General features: G+C 43.3%; 3 protein-coding genes across 8 annotated transcripts in view; 1 reads left to right on the top strand and 2 right to left on the bottom strand.

Annotated features, from left to right (window-relative positions):
* agla (amylo-alpha-1, 6-glucosidase, 4-alpha-glucanotransferase a) overlaps positions 1-5,991 on the top strand; it is a 34,468-nt gene extending 28,477 nt beyond the window's left edge. For both annotated transcript variants that reach the window (XM_061043793.1, XM_061043794.1), the window contains exons 24-35: positions 1-131; positions 244-346; positions 700-823; positions 1,200-1,301; positions 1,620-1,731; positions 1,875-2,010; positions 2,741-2,853; positions 2,938-3,149; positions 3,239-3,336; positions 3,422-3,509; positions 3,961-4,094; positions 4,201-5,991. The exon at positions 1-131 is cut by the window's left edge and continues 45 nt beyond it. In XM_061043793.1, coding sequence (XP_060899776.1) covers positions 1-131; positions 244-346; positions 700-823; positions 1,200-1,301; positions 1,620-1,731; positions 1,875-2,010; positions 2,741-2,853; positions 2,938-3,149; positions 3,239-3,336; positions 3,422-3,509; positions 3,961-4,094; positions 4,201-4,318 — 1,471 coding nt within the window. In that variant the 3' untranslated portion in view covers positions 4,319-5,991. The remainder of the gene's footprint in view (positions 132-243; positions 347-699; positions 824-1,199; positions 1,302-1,619; positions 1,732-1,874; positions 2,011-2,740; positions 2,854-2,937; positions 3,150-3,238; positions 3,337-3,421; positions 3,510-3,960; positions 4,095-4,200) is intronic.
* A 1,375-nt stretch (positions 5,992-7,366) lies between these two features.
* Positions 7,367-14,723, bottom strand: si:ch73-14h1.2 (ferric-chelate reductase 1). 2 transcript variants are annotated; one of them, XM_061043791.1, is made up of 8 exons: positions 14,199-14,723; positions 13,985-14,021; positions 11,961-12,165; positions 11,695-11,772; positions 10,369-10,445; positions 9,832-9,923; positions 9,650-9,737; positions 7,367-8,985 (listed from the first exon to the last, which is right to left on the bottom strand). In XM_061043791.1, exons 2-8 carry the CDS (start codon positions 14,000-14,002, stop codon positions 8,926-8,928), a joined length of 618 nt encoding a protein of 205 aa, XP_060899774.1. In that variant the 5' UTR covers positions 14,003-14,021; positions 14,199-14,723; the 3' UTR covers positions 7,367-8,925. The 2 variants fall into 2 exon arrangements, with proteins under 2 accessions (XP_060899774.1, XP_060899775.1); XM_061043792.1 differs by lacking the exon at positions 13,985-14,021 and having other exon boundaries at positions 14,199-14,716.
* Positions 14,724-16,247: 1,524 nt separating this feature from the next.
* Positions 16,248-25,000, bottom strand: part of si:ch211-267e7.3 (ADAMTS-like protein 2) — a 27,907-nt gene continuing 19,154 nt past the window's right edge. For 3 of the 4 annotated variants that reach the window (XM_061043789.1, XM_061043787.1, XM_061043790.1), the window contains 10 exons: positions 24,945-25,000; positions 22,138-22,411; positions 21,786-21,886; positions 21,186-21,312; positions 20,550-20,763; positions 18,904-19,059; positions 18,600-18,770; positions 17,944-18,120; positions 17,671-17,824; positions 16,248-17,491 (listed from right to left, as the gene is read on the bottom strand). The exon at positions 24,945-25,000 is cut by the window's right edge and continues 13 nt beyond it. In XM_061043789.1, the coding sequence (XP_060899772.1) occupies positions 17,343-17,491; positions 17,671-17,824; positions 17,944-18,120; positions 18,600-18,770; positions 18,904-19,059; positions 20,550-20,763; positions 21,186-21,312; positions 21,786-21,886; positions 22,138-22,411; positions 24,945-25,000 (1,579 nt within the window). In that variant the 3' untranslated portion in view covers positions 16,248-17,342. The remainder of the gene's footprint in view (positions 17,492-17,670; positions 17,825-17,943; positions 18,121-18,599; positions 18,771-18,903; positions 19,060-20,549; positions 20,764-21,185; positions 21,313-21,785; positions 21,887-22,137; positions 22,412-24,944) is intronic. The other variant, XM_061043788.1, reaches the window with a different exon arrangement.

The following is a 25,000-nucleotide window of genomic DNA, read 5'->3' as shown; positions in this document are numbered from 1 at the left end:
TTCAGTTCAGATGTGTGGCGTGGGACGTTTCCCCGCCCTGCCCCCCCTCTCTACCAAACTGGAAGACGTTCCCTATCGCATCAGTCCAATCACAGGCCAGAAGGAGCAGTGCTGCGTCTCACTGGCTGCAGGTAACAAGTGTTTGTCTCGCTTGTAATAGGATTAGTTATTCGTCTTTAATCTTCAAGAGTGAGAGATCGATTTCATGAAAATCAATATTTCAGATATTTAAATATTCTTCAGGTCTTCCTCATTTCTCATCTGGAATCTTCCGTTGTTGGGGAAGAGACACCTTCATCGCTCTCAGAGGACTCCTGCTGCTCACAGGGAGACACATTGAAGCTCGGTGTGTGTGTGTGTGTGGAATCTGTGTGTGTGGGTGGAATCTGTGTGTGTGTGTGTGTGTGTGTAAATGTAATCTGTGTGTGTGTGTGTGTGTAAATGTAATCTGTGTGTGTGTATGTGTGTGTGTGGGTGGAATATGTGTGTGTGTGTAATCTGTGTGTGTGGGTGGAATCTGTGTGTGTGTGTGTAAATGTAATCTGTGTGTGTGTGTGTGTGGGTGGAATATGTGTGTGTGTGTAATCTGTGTGTGTCTGTAGGTCTTAGTATTCATGCTTTCATAATATAATTATCCATCAGACAGCATCAGTCTGAAAAATCCCAGCGTGACTTGTCTCTGTCTCTTGGTCTCCATAGCAACATCATCCTGGCCTTTGCAGGGACGCTGCGTCACGGTTTGATTCCCAACCTGCTGGGTGAAGGACGCTGCGCTCGGTACAACTGTCGCGATGCTGTGTGGTGGTGGCTGCAGTGCGTCCAGGTACACACAGGCAGCATGTGAGGGAGGGAGGGGTGCAGTGATCAGCAAGCTGTAAACCCAATGTGTTGTTTATTGTCAGACTCAAATAATGTAGTTAGGTAACATATGGATTTATAAACATGAGGTGGATAGTTTTTCCTGTAGATTCAAAGAGGGTGCTCATTGGTTAATGACAGATCAGGGGATGGTGTTTGCATGAGGAACAGTTCTGACACTCTGTGATTGTTCAGCGTTCATCAGAGTGACAGCTCTGTGACGCCGACCTGAGGGGAGGAGTTTCAACCGTTTGTGTTCAGGGTGTGTGAGGTGTGACTGATGTTACCTGCAGTCACATTAAAGAAGTCATGCTTACTCCTTATCTGTACTTCCTGCTCAGGACTACGCTACCCACGTTCCTCACGGCATTGAAATCCTTCGCTGCCCTGTCACACGCATGTACCCGACGGATGACTGTGAGCCCTGCAAACCTGGAGAGATGGTACGTACGCGAGCACACACACACCTGCTCGTGATGCGATCACTGGCTGTCATACAGTTTGTAATGTTCTTCTCCTTCATCCTCTAACTGAAGCTACATTATGCTTCTCTTGACCTGTGTGTGTGTGTGTGTGTGTGTGTGTGTGTGTGTGTGTGTGTGTGTGTGTGTGTGTGTGTGTGTGTGTGTGTGTGTGTGTGTGTGTGTGTGTGTGTGTGTGTGTGTGTGTGTGTGTGTGTGTGTGTGTGTGTGTGTGTGTGCGCGCGCGTGTGCGTGTGTGTATGTGTGCATGTGCGTGTGTGTGTGTGTGTGTGCGTGTAGGAGCAGCCTCTGTATGATGTGATCCAGGAGGCTCTGCAGCGCCACCTGGAGGGGATTTCCTTCAGAGAGAGAAATGCTGGACCCAAGATAGACATGCACATGAAAGACGAAGGTTTGACATCTTCATCACTGAATGATCATTTACAGGAGAGTCATGAATGAAGACATCACTTTCTATCTGATCCTCATATAATCACATCGTTGAAGTCTGTCAGTGCACAGTGTGTGTGATCTCCCCTCCCCCTTTATCCTCAGGGTTTAATGTGACGGCTAAAGTGGACCCAGCTACAGGATTTGTGAGTGGAGGAAACCGCTTTAACTGTGGAACCTGGATGGACAAGATGGGCGAGAGCGAGAGAGCCAGAAACAAAGGCATGCCTGCTACTCCTAGGTAAAAACACAGTCAGAGGTTTTCATTCTCAGAGATGATTCACAAAAAGGATTATTCACCTTTAACACTCACCCAGCCTGTGCAAATGAGTAAAGAGACACAAAACAAAAACACACAGGATTTGAGATGCACCGCTAATCAGCGTCTCTGTACACCAGTGCTGTTTGTGGTTCAGTATGCAGACATTTGGCGGGGAAATTGCTGTTTTCTATGCAAATCAGCCTCAGTTCAAAAAATCATCAAGTTATATCAATGTGCAGTTAGAGTGAAGAAATCCCCCCTGCTGAGAGCTGGAGGTGAAGAAGAAGAACTGATCTCCGTCAGCACGGGAGCTCAGAGTCAGAGTTTAGATCGCAGCTCTCTGCACATTCAGACACAAAACAAGAGCAAGCTGCACGGGGCAGGACAACTGTTTTTTGCGGGTGTTTGTATTTGCTATCATTAGCACTAGATGCTTTGAGAATTAGACCTCGAGACGGAGCAAATAGAGGAAGCAACTGACGTGCAATTTTTTGGTGATATTAGCGGCAGCAATCTATTTTTAGACTTCCTAATAATCCTGCCCTCACTGTACTCTGTAACACCTCATGATCCATGGTTAGTTTAGCAGCAGTGATCAAATGTTGCTTTTTGGCTGTTTTGAAGTTTTTATATTAAATAGTGATCAACATATTTAAAACACAATGAATACAATTATAAATAATATGAAGTTACTTGTTTGTGTGTGTAGAGATGGAGCGGCCGTGGAGATCGTCGGTCTCAGTAAGTCAGCTGTTCGCTGGGTGGTGGAGCTCCGTGCTAAAGGACTGTTCCCTTATGATGGAGCCAAAGTGCTCAGAGATGGTACTGCACACACACACACACACACACACACACACACTGAGGTTTTGTCTCCTCTCATCCTGAATGAATCCCTTTTTCTTGCAGGTAAAGAAGTGCTTGTCTCATACTCCCAGTGGAACCAGCAGCTCCAGCAGGCCTTTGAAGCTTCTTTCTGGGTCTCTGTTGACCCTAATGACCCCAAAGAGAAGTGCCCTGACCTGGTTCACAAGAGAGGCATCTACAAGGACAGCTACAGAGCCTCCAGCCCCTGGTGTGACTACCAGCTCAGACCCAACTTCACCATCGCCATGGTGGTGGTAAGCACACAGACAAACTGCCACTTTATTGGTTCACACTTCTTCCTGCCTGTCATCTCTGAGCTGTGATTGGCTTGTCTGTGTCTCAGGCTCCAGAGCTGTTCACAGTAGAGAAGGCGTGGAAAGCTCTGGAGGTGGCTGAGCAGAAACTACTGGGACCACTTGGGATGAAGACACTGGACCCAGAGTAATAAAACACAAACTCTTTATGTTTGATTTTCATATAAATCTCGAGTTTGGTTCATACTGACACAGTTTTTCTGTTGTCATAGTGACATGGTGTACTGTGGTGTCTATGACAACGCTCTGGACAATGAGAACTACAACCTGGCAAAAGGCTTCAACTACCACCAGGGACCAGTGAGTGTGACGCTTTATCACCTTTTATTTTCTAATCATACACACTTTGCCATCAGTCTGTTTGGCATCATCAGACAGAGGATTACATGTGTGTCCATACAAAAATCAGAACAGGTAGCTGAGGTGTTGTGTGTCCGACACTCTGTGACAGATTGAGCAAAGAGAAAGTGTTAGTGTGTGTCTGGATGTGAGGGATAATCAGTTATGCTTCCTAGTGTGTGATCAATTTATATCTTTGATGTAGCACTCTTAACTGCATTAGTAACTTTCTGTGTGTGTGTGTGTGTGTGTGTGTGTGTGTGTGTGTGTGTGTGTGTGTGTGTGTGTGTGTGTGTGTGTGTGTGTCTGTGTCTGTGTCTGTGTCTGTGTCTGTGTCTGTGTGTGTGTGTGTGTCTGTGTGTGTGTCTGTGTGTGTGTCTGTGTGTGTGTGTGTGTGTGTGTGTGTGTGTAGGAGTGGCTGTGGCCTGTAGGTTACTTCCTGCGTGCTAAACTCTACTTTGCTAAGAAGCTGGGAGAGGAGAAGTACAGCATGACGATGACTCTGGTGAAAAACGTTCTGTCCCGACATTACACCCACCTGGAGAGGTACGAGGGCCGACTCATCATGTGTCTTTAAATCATCCATTCATCATCCTAAATGTTCAGAGAAGCCAACCAACACACATTGACTCGTTGTGTTTCTCCTCCTCAGGTCTCCGTGGAAAGGTCTTCCTGAGCTGACCAATGAGAACGGTCAGTTCTGCCCTTTCAGCTGTGAGACCCAGGCCTGGTCCCTGGCCACTGTGCTTGAGGTCCTCCGTGACCTCTAAAGACCCCCCCTCCTCCTCCCGCCGCCCCCCAACTCTCCCTCAATGAAGTATCATCTTCCTCCTGAAGTCCTGGTTTCATCTTGTGTCTGTTCATGTTAAACCTGCCATTTGTGACGTTAAACTCAGCCTACTTCCTGGTCGAGCCATCGATTCAGAGTACCGTAAAACTCCAAAGAAAAGCCCGTCCCATTTCAAGGCCCGGTCCCTTCTACAGGCCTGGTGTTGCTGCACGTTTTCACGCATAAAAGCAGCTCTCAGTTAGACGCCCAGTGTTGAAATAGTCAAAAATAAGGAGAAAAAGCAGAAAGACACAAAACGATGTGCTTCAACATCTGTCCAAGAGAGACAGAATAATGGTGAACCAGCTGTGCTCTCTTCAAAAGAAACATCAAATTAGAGACTTGTATTTGTTTTGTTAATATCCTACTTGTGTACACAGTTAGATATTCTTCCAGGTGGACATTTTGTAGTCTTTCCTACCTCTGCTGAGCCTGAGTTTTGATTGAAGATAATGAAAGGCCGGTCATGTATTGACATTGACAGTACATAGACTGAAGTCAACAAACGCCCGGGCTATAATTTGAAGTTTTACGGTAACAGCCACTCCTGAGCTGATCTGGTCACAGTGTTTATCCTGTGTGTGTGACTGATGGTACCTCTCTGCTCTTCAGCTCATCAGTTCTTCTTCTTGTTTTTGTCGACTAAAACGATCTACAGACCTGAAACACAGAAAACAGGAAGTCTCTCTTCAGTTTTTTTTATCCACCTTTATAAAAGTCTGACCCTAAAAAACAACACCACATTAAATGTAATCTAAACATTAAAACATCTGAATATAGTCTCATGTTTGAAACTGTGTTTATATTTAACATCACTTACAGAGTAAAGCACTTTGAACGTTTTATACTCGAGCAGGTGCTTCATACTGACCTTAGATCAGCCGTCACTGTGAGAGCATTCACACCTTATGTTACCTCTAACAAACGCCCGGTGTCCCCGGACAAACACCAGCTGTAGCATCAGTTTGTATAACACTGTTTAAATCTTTAAAGGACCTTTACTAAACTTTACTAAAACCTCCACCTGAAGCCTTTATACACACAACATCAAACCTGCTCCCCCACAAGCCTTACCACCTAGTTTAATATTTACGTCTGTTTATTTGTGTAATAATGTTAGAAACCAGCTCTGTGTGTGTGTGTGTGTGTGTGTGTGTGTGTGTGTGTGTGTGTGTGTGTGTGTGTGTGTGTGTGTGTGTGTGTGTGTGTGTGTGTGTGTGTGTGTGTGTGTGTGTGTGTGTGTGTGTGTGTGTGTGTGTGTGTGTGTGTGTGTGTGTGTGTGCACGTCACAGGTCACACCGTGTAAAACAATCAGCAGAATTCATTTAGAAAGTTCCTCTTTTGATTCCTCTGTCGCTAGAGTTTAAAAATTCCTGCTGCCTTGAACACAACACAAGCAAACATCTCACAACAGTGACACTTCAGACTTTAACACAGTAACTTCCCCTCGGTCCACTGTCCAGTCACTTTACACTGTTTTATTAGTTTAAGTATGACACATGTCTGTGTTCCTGCTGTTTCACTCGTGTTTGTCCTGTAATGTTGTTGTTGTTGTTGTTTACTCTGTTGGTGTAGTGATACAGTTGCCATGCTGAATAAACTGTTACATGATGACTCAGATGTTTGTTTCTTCTCTGAGATTGAAACCAAGTCCTGAATATGAAAAAGGAGCCGATCTTAAGTTAACAATTACAGTGAGTCGATGTCATGTTCCCTACAGTGGAAATGTGATGCTGATGAAGGCTGCGGCTCAGTGGTAGAGTCATCCTCGTCTCTCAACCAGAAGGTCAAGGGTTCAATCCCCAGCTCCTGCAGCTACATGTCCGATGTGTCCTTGGGAAAGACACTTAACCTCAAGTTGCTCCCGCTGCTTTGTCGGCAGTGTGTGAATGTGTGTGAATGGATGAGTTAATACTGATGGACTCTTTACTCAGCAGCCTCTACCATCAGTGTGTGAATGTGTATGAATGGATGAGTTAATACTGATGGACTCTTTACTCAGCAGCCTCTACCATCAGTGTGTGAATGTATATGAATGGATGAGTTAATACTGATGGACTCTTTACTCAGCAGCCTCTACCATCAGTGTGTGAATGTGTATGAATGGATGAGTTAATACTGATGGACTCTTTACACAGCAGTCTCTACCACCAGTGTGTGAGTGTGTATGAATGGATGAGTTAATACTGATGGACTCTTTACTCAGCAGCCTCTACCATCAGTGTGTGAATGTGTATGAATGGATGAGTTAATACAGATGGACTCTTTACTCAGCAGCCTCTACCATCAGTGTGTGAATGTGTATGAATGGATGAGTTAATACTGATGGTCTCTTTACTCAGCAGTCTCTACCATCAGTGTGTGAATGGATGAGTTAATACTGATGGACTCTTTACTCAGCAGCCTCTACCATCAGTGTGTGAATGTGATGGACTCTTTACTCAGCAGCCTCTACCATCAGTGTGTGAATGTGTATGAATGGATGAGTTAATACTGATGGACTCTTTACTCAGCAGCCTCTACCATCAGTGTGTGAATGTGTATGAATGGATGAGTTAATACTGATGGACTCTTTACACAGCAGCCTCTACCATCAGTGTGTGAGTGTGTATGAATGGATGAGTTAATACTGATGGACTCTTTACTCAGCAGCCTCTACCATCAGTGTGTGAATGTGTATGAATGGATGAGTTAATACTGATGGACTCTTTACTCAGCAGCCTCTACCATCAGTGTGTGAATGTGTATGAATGGATGAGTTAATACTGATGGACTCTTTACACAGCAGCCTCTACCATCAGTGTGTGAATGTGTATGAATGGATGAGTTAACACTGATGGACTCTTTACACAATATAGAGCTAGTCCTGCTTTCCGTCCTCTAAATGTGGTAAATTGAGTCTTTTGTCCAATCAAGGCACCTTATTCTACATGTCACGTTAGAGTTCACACCGTCAGTGATGTGTGAAAAAAACAGGCACACACAACACTGCAGTAGCTGCATTGATTTTTATTATAGAGTCTTTTACATTTACATTTCTATATCGAGCTGAAACATGAAGCTGAAGTTTTCTATCGTGACTAAACAATGATCAGAGATAGTAAATCAGCTTTTTGTCAGGTACATCATTCAAAAGTCATGAAGTTGGTATTTAATGATTTAATGAACACACAGCTGACAATCAGTACATGAAGAGTCACCCTAGAAATAAAAGCTCTCCATTATTATTCTACATGATTATTGTTTGAATTTTATGGGTTATGGATATGAAATTAACTGAGCTGGACAAACATGACATTCTCAGCTATCTTCCATATTTTCCTTCTCATTTTAAAATAATGCATTTTTAGCATTTTAAAGTTCTTAACTTCAGTTTTTTTCAGTCATGTTCATGCATCACACATGAGAAAACTTCACAGTTCTCGACTTAACCAAACCTCCGCTCATAACAACATCCTGTTGTGGTTTCAGAAGAAAGAAAACATTACAACAATGAACATCCAATCATTCCTTCACACAGGAACAGCTACAACGGGACAAATGTCCATAAAGCAGTGATGACCTGCAAAGTCTGAGACAGACAAACCTTCCTGTGAACTCAGACAGGCTGATATACAAACAGCGCCACCTTCAGGAAGGACAAAACAACCTGTCCATTTTCTATGTGATGATCGAACACAATGTCAATCTTAAAGACATGACTTTATTAAACTTTAAAATGCCAAATATTTGCTTCTAAGTTTATATTAAAGAGAAAATATGAAGGGCGCTGTATAGCCTATGACCTCCGACCTTTGCTGCATGTATCCCCCCCTCTTTCCTCCCAACATTTTCTGTCTTTCTTCAAATTTCTTCAGACATCCAATAAAGGCAAAAAAGAGTGTGGTGCCCATGTGGAGCTGGTGTCCTAGTGGTTGGTGCACGCACCCCATGTACGGAGGCTGTGGTCCTCTGGGTAGCTAGCCCATCTTTGAATCTGACCTGTGACCTCCACATGTCATTCCTTACTCTCTCAGTCCACTGTCCTATCTCTAAAATAAAGGCATAAAAAGTCCCAAAATAAATCTTAAAAAAACCTGTATGGAGCAACAATCCTCACACTCCGGCTGTCTGAACGGAGCTTTTTATGGACCATGATGCTTGCTGACGCTTTTGATTATTTGAAAACACGAAGAAAGTCTGAGAAAAACAAATGGGTTCCTTCAAAAGATCAAACATTGACCTCACCTATGCAGGTTATAGCAGGTTGTAGTTGATTATAGCAGGTTGAAGTTTGTTATAAATAGCAGGTTGTAGTTGATTATAGCAGGTTGAAGTTTGTTATAAATAGCAGGTTGTAGTTGGTTGTCGCAGCCTGTTTTTGCTTTGACACTTGCACTGATGTGAGGTGCAGACAGCAACAGCTTCCCTTTCATTTGAATCAACCTGAGAAATCGTCTGCCTATGTCGTCCAGTTACAAACAGACAGAAGTTAAGTTTGATCAAAAAGCATTTTAAATCATAAATGTGTGTGGGTGCATGCGTAAGTATGTGTGTATTTGTGTGTAATTAGCAGTAAACAGGCAGACTCAGCAGACTGATGAAGAGCAGAAATGAGGGGGAAAAGACCTGGAGAGAGAGAGAGAGAGACATCAGGTTCAAAGTGCAGGTCGGACACGTCAATCATTTCATCGGGCCGTCATGGAGTACAGTAAGTTAAAAGGTTTCAGATACATTTCATACCAGGCTCATTACTCTCGCTGAAATACTTTTAGAAAAGTGATAGATTGTATTTTTATTTTACATCATTGTGCTGGATTCCTAACATCAACACTCATATCAACACAAAGCACACACAGACAGAACACAGTCCATATCACACAGGACAGATGTAAAGTAAAGAAAAACAGACAAAGAGGGAAACTGGAGTGTGGAGAAGAGGCGACGAGTGAACGTGATGTCTGTGAGCGACAGGGAGAAGTCAGAGCCACATGGATGAAGGAGAAGCAGAGGGACATTTCCCATCCAATTGAATTACACACAGGGGCGGATGTTTCTTATTATGTTCTTTAATTTAAAGTCAGAATGATATGAGCTTAATATTATGAAGTTAGCCTAAGTTAGCGTTGCACACAAACAGCCGGTGGAAATGTCCTTCAGAGGGACTCTTCATAGAGCCGGGACTTTAAACCTTAAGTTACAGCACTACTTCTACCATTACTACCGTCTTCACAAAAATACTAATGAAGTCGTGTTCCTTCTCTGAACAGTCAGTCAGTCAGTCAGTACTCACTCGTCCCGCTGCAGAGCTGCTGTCCCGTCTCAGAAGGCTGCTGTTCAGCCCAACCCAGAATGTTTTGTAGTCCTGGACCACAGTCGCACTGTCAACAACAACAACATCAACACAGCGAGGAGGTCAGCCGGAGTCAGTGCATATGTGCTGTGAAACGTGACACAGGTATGGATCCTGATTACCTGAAGTAGATATCTCCGTAGTTATTAGGAGCTTCCCAAGTCACCGCCACCTTTATCTTCTTCGTTCCTGTTGCCTGACTGACAGTCGAGTTCTGCACACACACACACACACACACACACACACACACAGGTATGTTCTTGACGACATGCTTCATAGCAACTGTTTTTTTTTGTATTTTTATTGTAAGATTTATTTTTGGGCATTTTATGTCTTTATAAGAGAGATAGGACAGTGGACAGAACTGGAAACCAGGGAGAGAGAGAGTAGGGAACGACATGCGGGAAAGGAGCCACAGGTCGGACCCGAAACTTGGGCCGCCCGGAGGACCGCGGCCTCCGCACACCCAACCACCGCGCCAACAGCACCCCTTCCATATCAACTGTTGAGTCTTTGTCCTTCAGTGTACTTATTAGTAAGATATTAACAACAGCTGCATGATATGATTGTGAGAGTAGTGTCCTTCCACGTCGCCACAGCAACACTAAAAAGAGTTTCACATTAATATGATTGTTGAAGCAAAATTATTTTGTTTTTACCTGCTGATCCTGACAGTGCAGAGCCGTGAACAGGGAGGGGTCGATGTTGGTGAACTTCCCCACAGGCCACAGCTCGGCTGGAAGCAAGATGCAAAGAGTTCATGAATAAACAAATCTCCACAAATCATACAAAACACATCCTCATGATTTGTCCCATTTGTCAACTCCTTTGGGAAAATAAATATCCAAAGTAGTTCCTGTTGTTCTAAATGTAAAACAAATACTGAGACGAGGGCCTGAATCAGGTTTAATAAAGACATAAAGTTATCAGAGCAGGGTCTACGCCTGGGACTAGTTCTGTGAGCACAGATACACCTGCTGATTGGAGCTAACTGTGACGGCCCCTCTGCATTATACACTTTACTGCTGCTGCAGACTGGTCAGCAGAGTAATCAGCAGGATGAGAAACATCCCGGTGTGTCTTTGTTCAACCTCCAGAGTTTGACCACACATCTGTGCTTTCGGTTTCTTTGTCTTTAGATTTACAGCACACTTCTACTTGTTGTTGCTAATTTTGATAAGATAAGACATGATACGACAGTACTAGACACACTTGCTGCACGGTCTCTTACTACAACAAACTGCAAAGCAAGCCAGATCATTTGTTCCATATAATTTAATAACAGCACAAAAAAAGACCCAGAGGTTACAGTTCAGTGGCTGAATACTCTGAAGCGACACCTTGTAGACAGCTAGCAGCTCCTGCCTGTCACTCAAAGAGGCCACACCCCCTAATTATTAATCACTTTAGCCTTCCAATAATGTAAACAAGTTCAGCCCGTATACATGTCATGAAAAGAGAAATGAGGACCCAAATAGTTTTTTGTACCGGGCTGTAAACATGTTAATTTGTGCTGTAAAGTTGGACATTTTAACATGGGGCTCTATGGGGACTGACTCACTGCAGGAGACAGACTCTAGTGGACACTGGAGGAACTGCAGCTGTAAAGTTGGACATTTTAACATGGGGCTCTATGGGGACTGACTCACTGCAGGAGACAGACTCTAGTGGACACTGAAGGAACTGCAGCTGTAAAGTTGGACATTTTAACATGGGGTTCTATGGGGACTGACTCACTGCAGGAGACAGACTCTAGTGGACACTGGAGGAACTGCAGCTGTAAAATTGAACATTTTAACATGGGGCTCTATGGGGACGGACTTACTGCAGGCAGACACCCTCTAGTGCACGCTGAAGGAACTGCAGCCACATTTACAGGTTTTACAGTAATCCACGGACAAACATCTCAGTACTACAGTCAATCATTTCTAATCCACAGTGATGCCTACATTTAAACAAACTTTGTAGACTTTTTTTTTTGTTACCGTTTCCGCCCCTGCTCCTGGCCTGTAACATGAAACCCTGAAACTCTGTGGAGCTGCTTGTCTCCACTTCCAACATCACTGCAAGGAGAGAGAAAGAGAGGGTCATGTTACTGTGATACAGAAAGGACGGGATTCTTTCACCTGTGAACTGTTACACACAACCCCACCCCACAGTGGAGAGGTGGAGTCAGGAAGACCTGAGGGGGGAGGAGGCGGGGGGTCAGTTCAGATGTGGAGGTCAGAGGGTGAAGGGGGTGAGGGAATACCTGTGATGACTCCTCCAGGCCTGTAGGTGGTGCTGGAGGTGGACACCATGAAGGGGGGGCTGCTAGTGGAGGGGGTGAAGGGTGGGTGTACCGGCATCAAGCTGCCACAGGAGAACGCCACTGAGCCGTTAGGGAAGCACACACACTCCTCGACACAGCACACACACACCAACACTGCAAACAACCTGAGGGCTGTGAGAGAGACCTGCAACAGACAGACAGACAGGCATGAAGACAGACAGGCAGACAGACAGACAGACATGAAGACAGACAGACAGACACACACACACACACACACACACAGACAGACACACACACACACACACACACACACACACACACAGACAGACAGACAGACAGACAGACACACACACAGACAGACACACACACACACACAGACAGACACACAGACAGACACACACACACACAGACAGACACACAGACAGACACACAGACACACAGACACACAGACAGACAGACAGACAGACAGACAGACACACACAGACAGACAGACAGACAGACAGACAGACAGACACACAGACAGACACACAGACACACAGACAGACAGACAGACAGACACAGACAGACTTTAATTGTTTGATATGACATCATCATCATCATGTGTTTATCAGTTTAATATCAAAACAATCACAGTTATCTACACAGACTTTGACAGCGAGCTGAAGAGAGACGCAGCCGGTCCTGACAGGTTTCCATTCCTTTGAGTAAATATAAGATCCTAACAATAAATAGCCTATAAACTTACTTTTTAAAATCAAGTTACAAAGTGCTTTACAGGGAAAGCAATCCTAAAACAATGACTCAAATGAATAATGAAAGTTAAACTAATATCAGAAGGCTGGCCGGTAAACGTTTGTCTGAAGAAGGTGATTTAAACTCAGCTGACCTCCTCGGGCAGATCGCTTCACAGTTTATAGCAAAGATTTAAATCACTTCTTTCCTGCTGATATTTATGCTTTGAATGATGTATCACACTTGTTGTGTTGTGTTGATGTTGAATCATCATCCTGACAGAAACTGATTTTTAGAAAAATCTTTCAGTCTTGTCTTCTGTCTCAGCGTCGTCAACACGCTGACGGCTCCTCAGCATTATCATCTCAGTTCATAAACATTTTCTAACTGATTAGATGTCAACATTCGATATGACAAACAATCAAAAAAGGACATGAATGTTCCCTTTAAATGATGATAGTGTAAAATGAGATATTTTCTGTGTGAATCATGTGATCAAAATCAGAAATACTTTATTGATTCTGGAGGGAATTTGGTCACCAGATTTCAGCTGTCCTATAAGCCTTCATATCTTAAACATACTTTAGAAATAATACTTCTAAAATGAAGATGTTTATTTGTCTAGCTGTGAATATTATATATTTATCTTTAGTTTTTTTTAACATTCAACAGACAAAGCAGACTATAATATGTCCCGTAATAAGTGAGTCTTCAGTTCAGTAACCACAGTAACACATTTGTATCATTACAATGGTACGACATGTATAAGCACAAAAGTGTCCCCATAACCTCTGGAAGTTCTCACCTTCATTATTGATTCTGGCTAACACTGGTTTGTAAGACACTATTTCTGACATAAGTTCCATCCATTGCTTAAATCGTCGGTGGTGGGGGGGGGTCGTACTTTTCCATAATCTAAACCCCCTACATTTATCACAACAAGGTCATATTTTGAAACTTTTGTCTGTTTGATCCCCTGATTTAGGTATCGTCATACCCTTACCTCTGTGTCCTACCACTTTGTCCCAAAATGGGTTTTACAAGTTTACATTCCCAAAGTGCAGTGAAAATGTTCCTGGTCCTGTCTGACATCTCCAACATCAGTTATTGGCACGTCTGTTCTTGAATCAAATATTTGTTCTTTGCAGTGAAATGATAGCGTTTCAGTGTTTACAACAACGAGTCACACTTGTCTAATTTAAAATTATTATTAATAACAGTAATATTAGTTTGTCATTGTTCTTTGTATTAATACTCATCACTTGACTCGCCTCCTGAGCTTCTAACATGTCATCCTAACGCTGTGATCTGAAGACAGTTGAGGAGAAACACTGAAGTCTGTCAACGTGTCGTCATGGAAACTGAAGTCAGCGCTGACTTTAATATCACATCATCGATATTTCAACACAGTTTAAGTTAGACTCTGAATCCCGTCTCTTAGTGTGAACATATCTCTGTAGACAAAGATGATCGTGAAGTACTCACCATGTTTGGAGCTGTGTCCTGCACACACACACACACACGCACTTTCTTCACTGTTTATGAGTTTATAGAAATGATAAAAAGCTGAAGTGCCGTCTGTCAGTGAACGACTCCTTGCGTGTTGTGGAGAGCTGATCAGGTGAGTGATCTGTGAGCGTTCAGGTGTGTAATGTGCTTTCACCCAGCCGTCATCCATTGGGACCCCTCTTCCTGTTACCATGGCAATGTGAATTGTTCACAGTAAACAACACATTGGGACAGAGAAACAGGTCAGGTTACAGGTGAGATTTGTAATTAGTGTGTTCTGTTAAATGGTCCTTCAGGTAAAACCAGCGTATAGTCTACCTCCTCTTTTGGGTAACCATTCAACCCCCAGCGTGGGTTTCTATGGTTACTCTGAAATTTAAGCTTTTCTCTTATTCATCGGTTGTCCTGTTCCTCAGTTTGTGTTTTTCCTCTCCTTATTCAATCTTCTCCGCCCATGTTCCTGAAAGTTCTCAGGAGGAGCTTTGTTGTGTTTCCGCAGCGTTTGGAGCTCAAATCACAAGCAGATGCAGACGCTCGACAAATGGGCTTATTTTTGTAAATTCTGTATGTTTGTAAGAGTCAACAAATATCAAAAACAGCAGCGAAGATTACATTTAGGACCACTGATGACTCAGAATCCCTCAGGAGGGAAGTTCTCCTGAAGTAATCTGGACTTCCTAAAGATAAAGTCAATAATCATCTCACACATCTTTAAAAATGTAAAGGTTAACCAGAGGACGAATGCCTTTATGTTCAGTGTTTCAAAGCTGTCATACCGTCTCACTTATAGCTGAAAGACTAGCTACTAGATAATCTGACTCTGCTAGCACCTTCAGCCCGTTGTTATCAAACTGTTAGCATGTGTATTCAACTGTTACCATGACGACTATAGGCCGTGGATAAATGTCTACATTGGAGAGGCTCATTGATGATATACTAGCTGAGATAGGTTTGTAAAGGTTCCAAACTTATGAAGCTAACTTAAAGATCGAAGAGGAAAGAGACAACTTCTTGGTGTCAGATTGATTTATTGATTTATTTGTATCAAACCTGAAACATAACTCGGGTTGGACGACTTCCTGCCAACGATGACTAGCGCTAACGATACATGCTAACATTACGGCTCAATCCGTTCTGAATAATACTCTGCCCTTAGAGCTTACCTACTTGTTGGGCAGTAGTGTGACAGCATCATAGCGTCAGATTTGCAGACTGCTGTTTAGTAAAGGCCATTATGTAAAAGCCTGTCCAATGTTTCCTCTACTCCGGCTTCTTCTCTTTCCCTCCTCTGAGCTTCATCCGTCCTCTTCCTCTTAGCCTCAACCGTTGTTTCAAACAGTACAGAGACGAGTGGCTTCTTATTGTAACTGAAGGCTGCTGAGTGAAGTAGAGCCGTATAGCCACACACACTTCTTATGAGATGACCTCGGCCTGTTGCTAAGGTTACATAGTGCAGAAAACAGGTGACTGGAGCACTCTGTGGACATGAGAGAGACGCCATCCTACATACTGGAAGTTATTGTGCTATTACATTGATCTTTAAAACAACTATTTTTAAGGTGGAAAAGTTACATATTGTTGCTATAAAAGGCATAATATGCAACATTCTTAATATTGATATAAAAATCATATTAGTGAAACTATAAAGTGGAGCGATGACTTCCTAAAAAGAGAGTGGCGTCAAACTCCCTCTGGATTTGTTGATCTCTGGTCTGTGTTCACACAGACGGGGCGGAGCTTCCTTCAGCTTGTTTATGTTTCACTCGGAGGCTTAGACTTGTTTCACACGTTTCTTTTTCCCTGATTGAAGCCCCTCCCTCTATGGGGGGGGCGAGAGACGGTCCCGTCCACTCAGGGACGCTGTTACTAGTGGAACAATGACAGAGTGTAACTCAAAATCCAACAGCCTTTCCAAACCAACGAAAAGACTTAACTCCCCAATCGACTTTGAGATGCATCTCATTACTTGACTGCAGAATCAGCAACTCTTGTCTGCTTCCTCTGCCTTACAGAACGCTGTTAGTGAAACAGGACGGAGGTGTGTCCGTAGTGAGCATTTGTTTTGATCTGAAAGTGGCATAATAAGACTTTAACTACAAGACACAGTATCTCTTTTTGACCTCCTAAAACAAGAAGGTTCTGGCCAACACTGCAACGACTGTTTTATTTATGCTCGTGTTATTGTGTGTTGGCATTACTGAATATCAAAAATACCAAAGATTCACTGAAAAGGAAAAATGACAGCAGTAGAGCAGCGCCTCCTGAGCTTAAAGGACTGTTTTTGTAAATGTAGTCTGGAGGTAGTCTGTAGTCTTAGAAACACCAATCTGAGCCTGTCAGGGAAAAAACAGCAGCTCTTAGTGGATGTGTTGATGTTGCTGAATTGGATCAGGAGGATTTCACTGTTCAGCTGCTCGTTGATGCAACTTTCTGGGGCGATCCTTCATTTCCTTAACCCTTATTCACTTGGACCCAAAATATAAAAAAAATAATAATAAAAAAGAGGGGGGGAGGGGGGTAATAAAAAAAGAAAAACTGAAGTAACTTCTAGCAATGGAAGGAGATTCACTTTCAGGGACATGCAACAAATAAAGAAATATCTCCAGAGAGCATTATAATAATTATGACCTTTATTCATGTTTCTAAACTCGGAATGGTTTGCTTCTTCTTCCGTGTAACACAAACAGGTGAGCAGGCAGCACGTTGTGACCTGAAGTGAGTCTATGTTCACATTAACAAGGGTGGAGCAGTAAAGAGACGTACGGTCGATTCAGGTTGTTGCTACAGGAAACGGAAACTTTGTCTTGAATACTATTTGACTGAGAACTCTATGAGGAAGCAGTGGGATTGATTCATATATACTTTTTAAAACATAAAGGGGGATGACACGCAACATAATTATGCAAAACCAGATTTGACATTTGGGAGGAACCAGAATTTATAACATTTAGGGACAGGCGGTGAGGACAGTGACCACAGGGTGACCTCTGACCTCAGTGGCAGGAGGAGGAGTAAAAAGGTAAATGTCATGAGGCCGTACATTTCTAGCAGCAGGTTCTGTGTAGCACCATGTGACCTCGGGGTACCAGTGGTTTGAGGTGAGTGGTTTCAGTTCAGACTTCAGGGTCTCGGTGCCTTACAGGACTGGCAGCAGGCCTTCCTGTAGTACCAGTGAGAGCACAGTTTCACCTTCAGGACCAGGGCACAGTTTGCTGTAGGTTTGTCTTGGCAGGAGTCGTCTACGGCTACTGACGCAGCCGGCGCAGCTGCTGATAGCACACACACGAGAAGAAGAAGAAGAAGAAGAAGAAGAAGAAGAAGAAGAAGAAGAAGAAGAAGAAGAAGAAGAAGAGAAAAACAGTGTTAGAAAAACACTTTGTGAGAGTGACGCATGTCGGAGCTGAAAGTGTAGCACACATGTTGCATCAGGTTGTGTTTGTTGTAGCACCTGGAGCCTCTGTCGGACAGCTCTGGATCTCACAGCTCTGCCGGGCCTCTGGCTTCAGAGCAGAGTCACAGCTGTGGCCCCGAGTAACAAGCTCCTCCCCCTGGTAACACTTCACCTCTCGAACCTGGACGCCGCTCCCACAGGTCTTACTGCACTGAGGGGGGGGAAGAGCAGACAGGGAATTTAGATTATTATTTTTTTTAACCAAAACCAAGAGCTGGATCTCCTGAACATCATTTTTAAAGTACATAATCTGACTCTGGACTTAGTTACCTGGGACCAGGATGTGGTGAACCACTTGGAGCAGGGTCTCTGGAAGCAGGACGAGCTGCTCTCTGGTCTGTTGCTCTGATCACAGCTGCTTTCTGGAAACTCTTTGAACACACCGCCTTCCAGGCCCGAGCACACCACCTGACGCTGCCGCACGCCACGCCCACAAGTAGCATTACACTGGCACACAAACACACACACACACACACACACACACACACGTGCACAGGTCAGTTAAAGGACACATGGGAAAGTGGACTCAATGTGGGGTCTTTCAGATTACAAATTGAGTGAGTGTGATGACTTTGAGCATATTTCCTCTCATTTATCCCCCAACATCACAAGTTCACACACGTCAAGCTGCTACCTCACTGTTTCTATAACTGTTCAAAACTGAATCCAAACTGTGACTCAGTGGACCTGAAGTCACACTTGAGTATGATTCTCTGTCTTTTTTGCTTTCTTCATACTTGTGGTTATTTCTTCTCCTGTGATGGGAGAGTTGGATGGAGTTTGTGTTTCTGTTTGCATGATGTGAAGCATATTTACATGTTTCTGTATCTGTGAGCCACATTCTTCTTTTTCTAGTTTTTTTGTATGTTGTGTTGAAATATCAATAAAAAATGTTTTTATGAACTGTTTTCAGTTCAACGTTTTACCTGTTGCCACTCTTGTTCCACCCAATGGGGGGCGCAATCTCTGTCTCCACAGGGATGGATGGCCAGCGGGCGCAGGGATTGGTCGCACTGCTCCTCTGACATCACAACCCCACCTGATGATCGACACATCACAGCACGGACCATCCGCCCCTCGCCACACACACCCGAGCACTGAGACACACAGACACACAGACACACGCACACACACAGTTAGACACACACACACACACACGTTGACATGACCTCCAGTATTGTATCTTTAGTGTGTGTGTGTGTGTGTGTGTGTGTGTGTTAATTTACTCACAGGTCCCCAGTCAGTGACTGTCCATCTTCTGTCACAGGGCGGGCCTTCACATTCCTGGCTTTCTATTGGCTGAGAGGATCTGTTGCAGAGTCTTATTTCCATTGAGCAACGGACCTCTCGACTACGAACTCCCCGAGAGCCACACCGTGCAGAACACTGAGACACACACACACACACACACACACACACACACACACACACACACACACACACACACAGTGTTAACACACATGTTAACACTATAACACAGACCATGAAGAACTAAAGAGAACAAGAGGTGACTAACATGTAATAAACTAGTTTATAATGCTGCTACACGAGGAGAAGAGAGGAGTAATTACTGCAGAGATTTCTGTTTTGAGTTTTCAACACACACGGAGCTCAGCTGTTTTCAGTGAGAGAACCAGTGTGTCTGTGCATGTTTAATAATAATAACTTATACTTTATTGATCCCACGAGGTTTTTAAACACTCTGTCTAGTGAACATGCTACACAAACATAGGCTGAAATACACACAAACATGCACAAACATGATCCTGTGGACATGCACTAATGGAGAGGTCTCAGAGTGAGGGGGCTGCCCACAGCGGGCGCTCCTGAGCTGGTGGGGGGGGGGGGGGGGTTAGGTGCCTTGCTCAAGAGCACGTCGGCAGTGCTCAGGAAGTGGACTGGCACCTCTCCAGCTACCAGACCAATTTCTGGACTTTGGTCCGTGCCGGGACTTGAACCAGTGACCCTCCGATTCCCAACCCAAGTCCCTACAGACTGAGCTACTGCCGCCCAATAGAGGTATTATTACCTAAACAAGCAATTGTGCTAAAACGGTGGCATTTTCGAACCAATACCTGAACCAATAAGAGTAAGCATATAATAGTTGAAAAGCCTTTGTTCCAACCTCATTTGCTTCTGCGAACCACATCGATGTGTAGCCTGAAGCTCACTTTGATAAGAACTGGGGAAGAAGGCGTTTAAGTTTGCTGCTTCCTTTGCATGGTACGAATTACAAAAAAAGCTGAAACTTAACGAGCTTCTAACATTGGACGCTTTTAAGAGGAGGTTAAAAGACATCTGGCTGTAGATGTTCTCCCTGATGTGTTGGTGGATGATTTTGACAAACGTTTGCTGTTCAGATGAGTTTTTTAATGCCTAATGATGTATTTTTGTGTTTGAATGTTTGGCTGCTCGTTGTCTGTGTGAAACTCTGTTCATTGGGCTGCCGCCTGTCTTGGCCAGCAAACTCTTGAAAAATGAGTTTTCTTTCCTGGTTAAATAAAGGTTAAAAAAGCAGCCTACCTCTGTAGATGTTCAGGGGACACCTAAATATAAGGGTTGTAATGTGTTGTTGTGCTACTTTCCCAGAAACTCAAAAGTTAACAAACCGTTACTGTTGTTGTTTTTCAGTCTTATATTTAAATTTCAGTTTGATGTAATGCTTATTTACACTGTTTGATACTGATGTGGAATAATGGATACTTACTGGCAGATCTTTTTTTTTTAAACGTTTGGTAGCTTTGAGCTTCTTTAAGATTTGAAGAACATATCATTTAGAGTTTGTTTGACTTTTATTACCAGGAAAAAAAAACTAATTATTTAGAATCCAAATCCCTCAAACAGAAACATGTCGCCTGTTGCTGCTGCTGTGTTACCTCTGACCACTCAGACACCTCCCACTGGGGTCCACAGCTCTGGCCCAGGCAGACCTTCCTATTAGCTGGTTTGTGGAGGTCATGTGACAAACACAGTGAATCGTAGACGGAAGAATCGAGGCCGGGTGAAAGCATCTTCCAGCAGCGCACGGTTCGATACTGAACGCCCTCCCCACAGGTTCGAGAGCACTCACTCCATCCACTCGTCTCCCACCTGAGGAGAGGAGGGGCAGCAGGTTTATTGTTTTAGATCAAACATAGCCCATTGATATGTAATGCAGGTTTAGGGCTGCGTTATGCATCTTTGGAGGAATTAGGAAGAGTTAGCTCGATGTAGCAGTTTTTATACTAATATGACAAGTCACATGTTAGTACTGTGCCTCAGTAAGGGCAGTGAGGACAGTGTTGGATATAGAGGACAGTGAGGGCAATTGGGAGTAAGGAAAATGAGGACAGTCACAACAGTGAGGACAGTGAGGACACTGATGAGGAGTGAAGACAATCAGGAATGAGGACAATCAGGAGTGAAGACAGTGAGGACAGAAAGGACAGTGAGGACAGTGAGAACATCGAGAACAGAGAGGACAATGAGGACAGAGAGGACAGTGAGGACAGAGAGGACAGTGATGACAGTACCTTGGAGGACACTCCTTTCCGGTGCAAAACTCGTGTGTGGGCTCCGGTCTGGCCAGAGAGTCACAATAACTGTCGTCCACTTCAGTTCCATCATAGCGCACACAGAGGGCGTAACTAGTAGTAATACCTGGAGATACAAAAACAACATGTTTAAAGAAGCTGCACAATGTAGCTTTACTGCAATCACTGTTTGACTAGTATGCTAACTCCCAGAGCCCAAAACTGCCATGAAGGAGCGAGAGAGAGAGGGAGAGAGGGGGGGAGTGAGAGAGGGAGTGAGAGAGGGAGAGAGAGAGACAGGGAGAGAGAGAGGGGGAGAGAGAGAGAGGAGGAGAGAGAGAGAGAGAGAGAGAGAGGGAGAGAGAGGGAGAGAGAGAGGGAGAGAGAGAGACAGAGACAGAGAGGGGGAGGTTTCACTCAAAAGAACAAATAAACCTGTCTGCAGCTCCAAACAAATGTTCTGTTTTTATGCAGCTCTTCTTTGTACTGTGTGTCTGTGTGACATCCAGGGCCCAGAGTTCAAATTCACAGATTGGCACAGCAACATGATGTTATGAAACAGTTAATTATGTAAATAAATTAAAGTGTTTATGTGTTTACCTGTTGTACAGGTGGAGCTGCATGGAGCATAAGCAGAAATCTTCCAGCGATACATGTCTGCCAGACTCACATCTGGATCCAGACCCACATCAAAGTCATTACTGCAGACACAGAGACAGACAGGCACACATCTCACACCTGATATTCAACACTTAAAAGAACCCACAAATAAAGATTCTCGTTTGGTTAGAGGAGGAAAGGAACATCGTGTCATAAAACAAACCTCAGCTGTCACTGAAAAGATTTAAACAGAAATGCTTTAAGTGATTAAAAAAAAAAAATCATGACTTAAGAAGAGTGTTGAAGTATAATTTTAAAAACACAAAACATGTGACATGTCAGTGACACACACCTCTCTGTACCGGCTGCCTGGACCGCAGACACCTGATGCAGCTGCACCAGGACGGCAGTGTGTGTGTCTGAGTGTGTGTCAGGAACTGTGTGCACTTTAGTGTCTGTGGAGGACGGTGTGTCAACATGTGTGTCAGTGAGTGTGTGGTTGACGGAGTGTGTGTTTGACTGGGTTAGGGAGTGTGTGTATAAGTGTGTCTGGTTGTAGTGTAATTCCTCCAGTAGCAGGTAGGGGGCGTCTTCCGGCAGCGCTGCAGAAGGAACACTCTGGCTGCCTGTGAACAGATGGATACAGAAGCAGGCTTTTTATGGACCTGAAATACAGAGCTCCCTTAAAAGAAGAGCAACAGTCTCATCATTATTTTTTTATTTCAATAAATCACTGCCTTTTTTCTTTTTTACTTTCACCAAAACGTGCATACACATACTCACACACACACGAAAAAAAAGAGATACAAACAAGAGGGGAACTGTGGTACAATACAGTTTTGCAAGCAGATTTAGACAAAAACAAACAAACAAAACAAAAGGAAAAGGGTCAGTAAATAAAATGAATGAATTAGAAAGAGGGACAAAATAAGTAAATGAGCAAACAGGACAAAGAAAAACATGGGGACAGTGTAGTAACACAATTATGTAAAATCAAACTGGTGGGATAGGTTGTACACGTTTTTGTTTTGTTTTTCACTTTGTAGGGTGCTAACATGATGATTGCCAAATACAGAATGTTTGTAAATGATATTAAAATTGTTGTGCTGATTTCCTCTCTCCTCCTCGTTTACCCGCCTGGTTCTGCTGTGGCATCAACTCATCAAAATGGTGGTGAGAATTGTGGAGTATATTTGGTAACACTTTATATTAAGGTGCTTGTAATAAGCATAAATAACAGGTAATAAGTCACTTATAGGCTCTTATTAGAAACGTATTAACACGTTATATACAGTCATAAACATTAATAAGATGTTTATGAACATTAATAAGACTTCATGAGTGTTAATTAAACTATAAATTAATTTATAATTGGCTTGTACGATATTAATTAACACAAAGAAACTTGTTTATAGACAACTTATCAACTTTCACAAGATGTTTATTAACATTGATAAGACTTTATTAGGTTCATATTAATGCCTTATAAAGATTAATAAATTAAAGTTAATAAAGCTCCTCTGCAGGTACTGGATCTAAAGTGGGAACACTACTTAGAAATATTAATAAATTATTATGCACTTATTAACAGTGGTCTATAAACAAGTTTCTTTGTGTTAATTAATATCTTACAAGCCAATTATAAATTCATTTATAGTTTAAATAACCCTCATGACGTCTTATTAATGTTAATAAACATCTTATTAATGTTTATGACGGTATATAAAGTGTCAGTACATTTCTAATAAGAGCCTATAAGTGTCTTATAAGACATAATAAATGTGTTAATTATGCCTATATTAACACTTATATAGTCTTATTTGTGTTAATAAGAATCCAATAAGGTCTTATAAGTGACTTATTACCTGTTATTAATGTTTATTACAAGCACCTTAATATAAAGTGTTACCATATATTTTGTTGGTTTTTGAGTGTGGCTGATTGTTGTTCCATTGATAACTGTTGTGTAAGGAGGTCGAACCATTGTGATGTGCCCCCACTGCCTTTAAATGATCTGCCTTCATTAACCATTACAATGACGGTAAACATCCATCAGGACAGTAACCCTCTTCAGACTGCTTTTTCCTCATTACATCTTTGTACGTTCATATTGATATTATCGGTGTCCCTTCTGTAAATTCACATTGCATTTCTTAAACACAGCACAGCGGGAACTCCGCATACACACACAGTCAGATGAGCACACACACACACAGCTGCGCTCCCCCCCACTGGATCAGCTGAAACCATCTCGCCTCTTTACGCCTCTTTCAATTACACCTCTGAAACTTGAAAGAGCAGACTGACCAGGGCCTCGTGTAACCATGTGACCATCGTCTCTCTGAAGAGCATGTGATGTCAGAAGATCCTGAACACGATCACGACAGGTTGAGGCTTTTTCCATTCAGACACTACTTCAAACGTAACAATGAACCTCTCCAGGTTACAGGACGTGATGACGTCACAGTGAAGTCGTCCTTTTGACCCTTTTAGTATCATCACTTCCTCTCTTTATTCTGTCAGACATTTGGGTGACATTGTTTCACACTTTTCATATTCATAGTTAATTCTTAATCTCAATGAGGTTCTCCTGGTTCAATAAATAAATAAATACAATTCTTGAGCCATGGACAAAGAAGCTGTAGGGGAGGTCATAGAGACTTTGACAAAGATTAAGATTTACTTTTATTGATCCCCGGAAGGGGAAATTTCAGTTTTTCACAATCTGTAAGTCATGAACACACATAGGCTGAAATATACACACACATGCACACAAACAGGATCCTATGGACATGCACTAATGGAGAGATGTCAGAGTGACGGAGCTGCCCACAGCGGGCGCTCCTGAGCTGATGGTGGGGAGGGGGTTTGGTGCCTTGCTCAAGGGTACCTTGGCAGTGCTCAGGAGGTGATCTGGCACCTCTCCAGTTACCAGACCAACTTCCATATTTGGTCTGCACCGGGACTTGAACCAGCGACACTCCGGTTCCCAACCCAAGTCCCTATAGACTGAGCTACTGCCGCCCACTTCCTGCTGCCCACTTCCTGCCGACCTTCGACCACCTGAACTATGCTTGATGTGTTTGAGAGATATCACCTTCACAACAATCAGGTAGAGAGACAGGTGGGCTTTCTGTTTGGTGTATTTGTGTTTCCTACCTGGGAAGGAGAGCAGCAGAGTGTTGTCATCAGCAGTGGACGGCTCGTCAATCAAG

Source organism: Labrus mixtus, chromosome 8, assembly GCF_963584025.1.
Source record: "Labrus mixtus chromosome 8, fLabMix1.1, whole genome shotgun sequence".
Lineage (NCBI taxonomy): Eukaryota > Metazoa > Chordata > Actinopteri > Labriformes > Labridae > Labrus > Labrus mixtus.
The sequence above is the reverse complement of the archived record's forward strand: the minus strand, read 5'-3'. Positions and strand labels throughout refer to the sequence as shown.

Coding starts and splice junctions, on each gene's coding strand:
- si:ch73-14h1.2 (XM_061043791.1), bottom strand. Junction 11,773..11,960: donor GCCTGGAGGAGTCATCACAG/GTATTCCCTCAC, acceptor CTCTCCTTGCAG/TGATGTTGGAAGTGGAGACA. Junction 8,986..9,649: donor GCAGCTCTGCAGCGGGACGA/GTGAGTACTGAC, acceptor CTCTCTCTCCAG/GTCTTTTCCCCCTCATTTCT.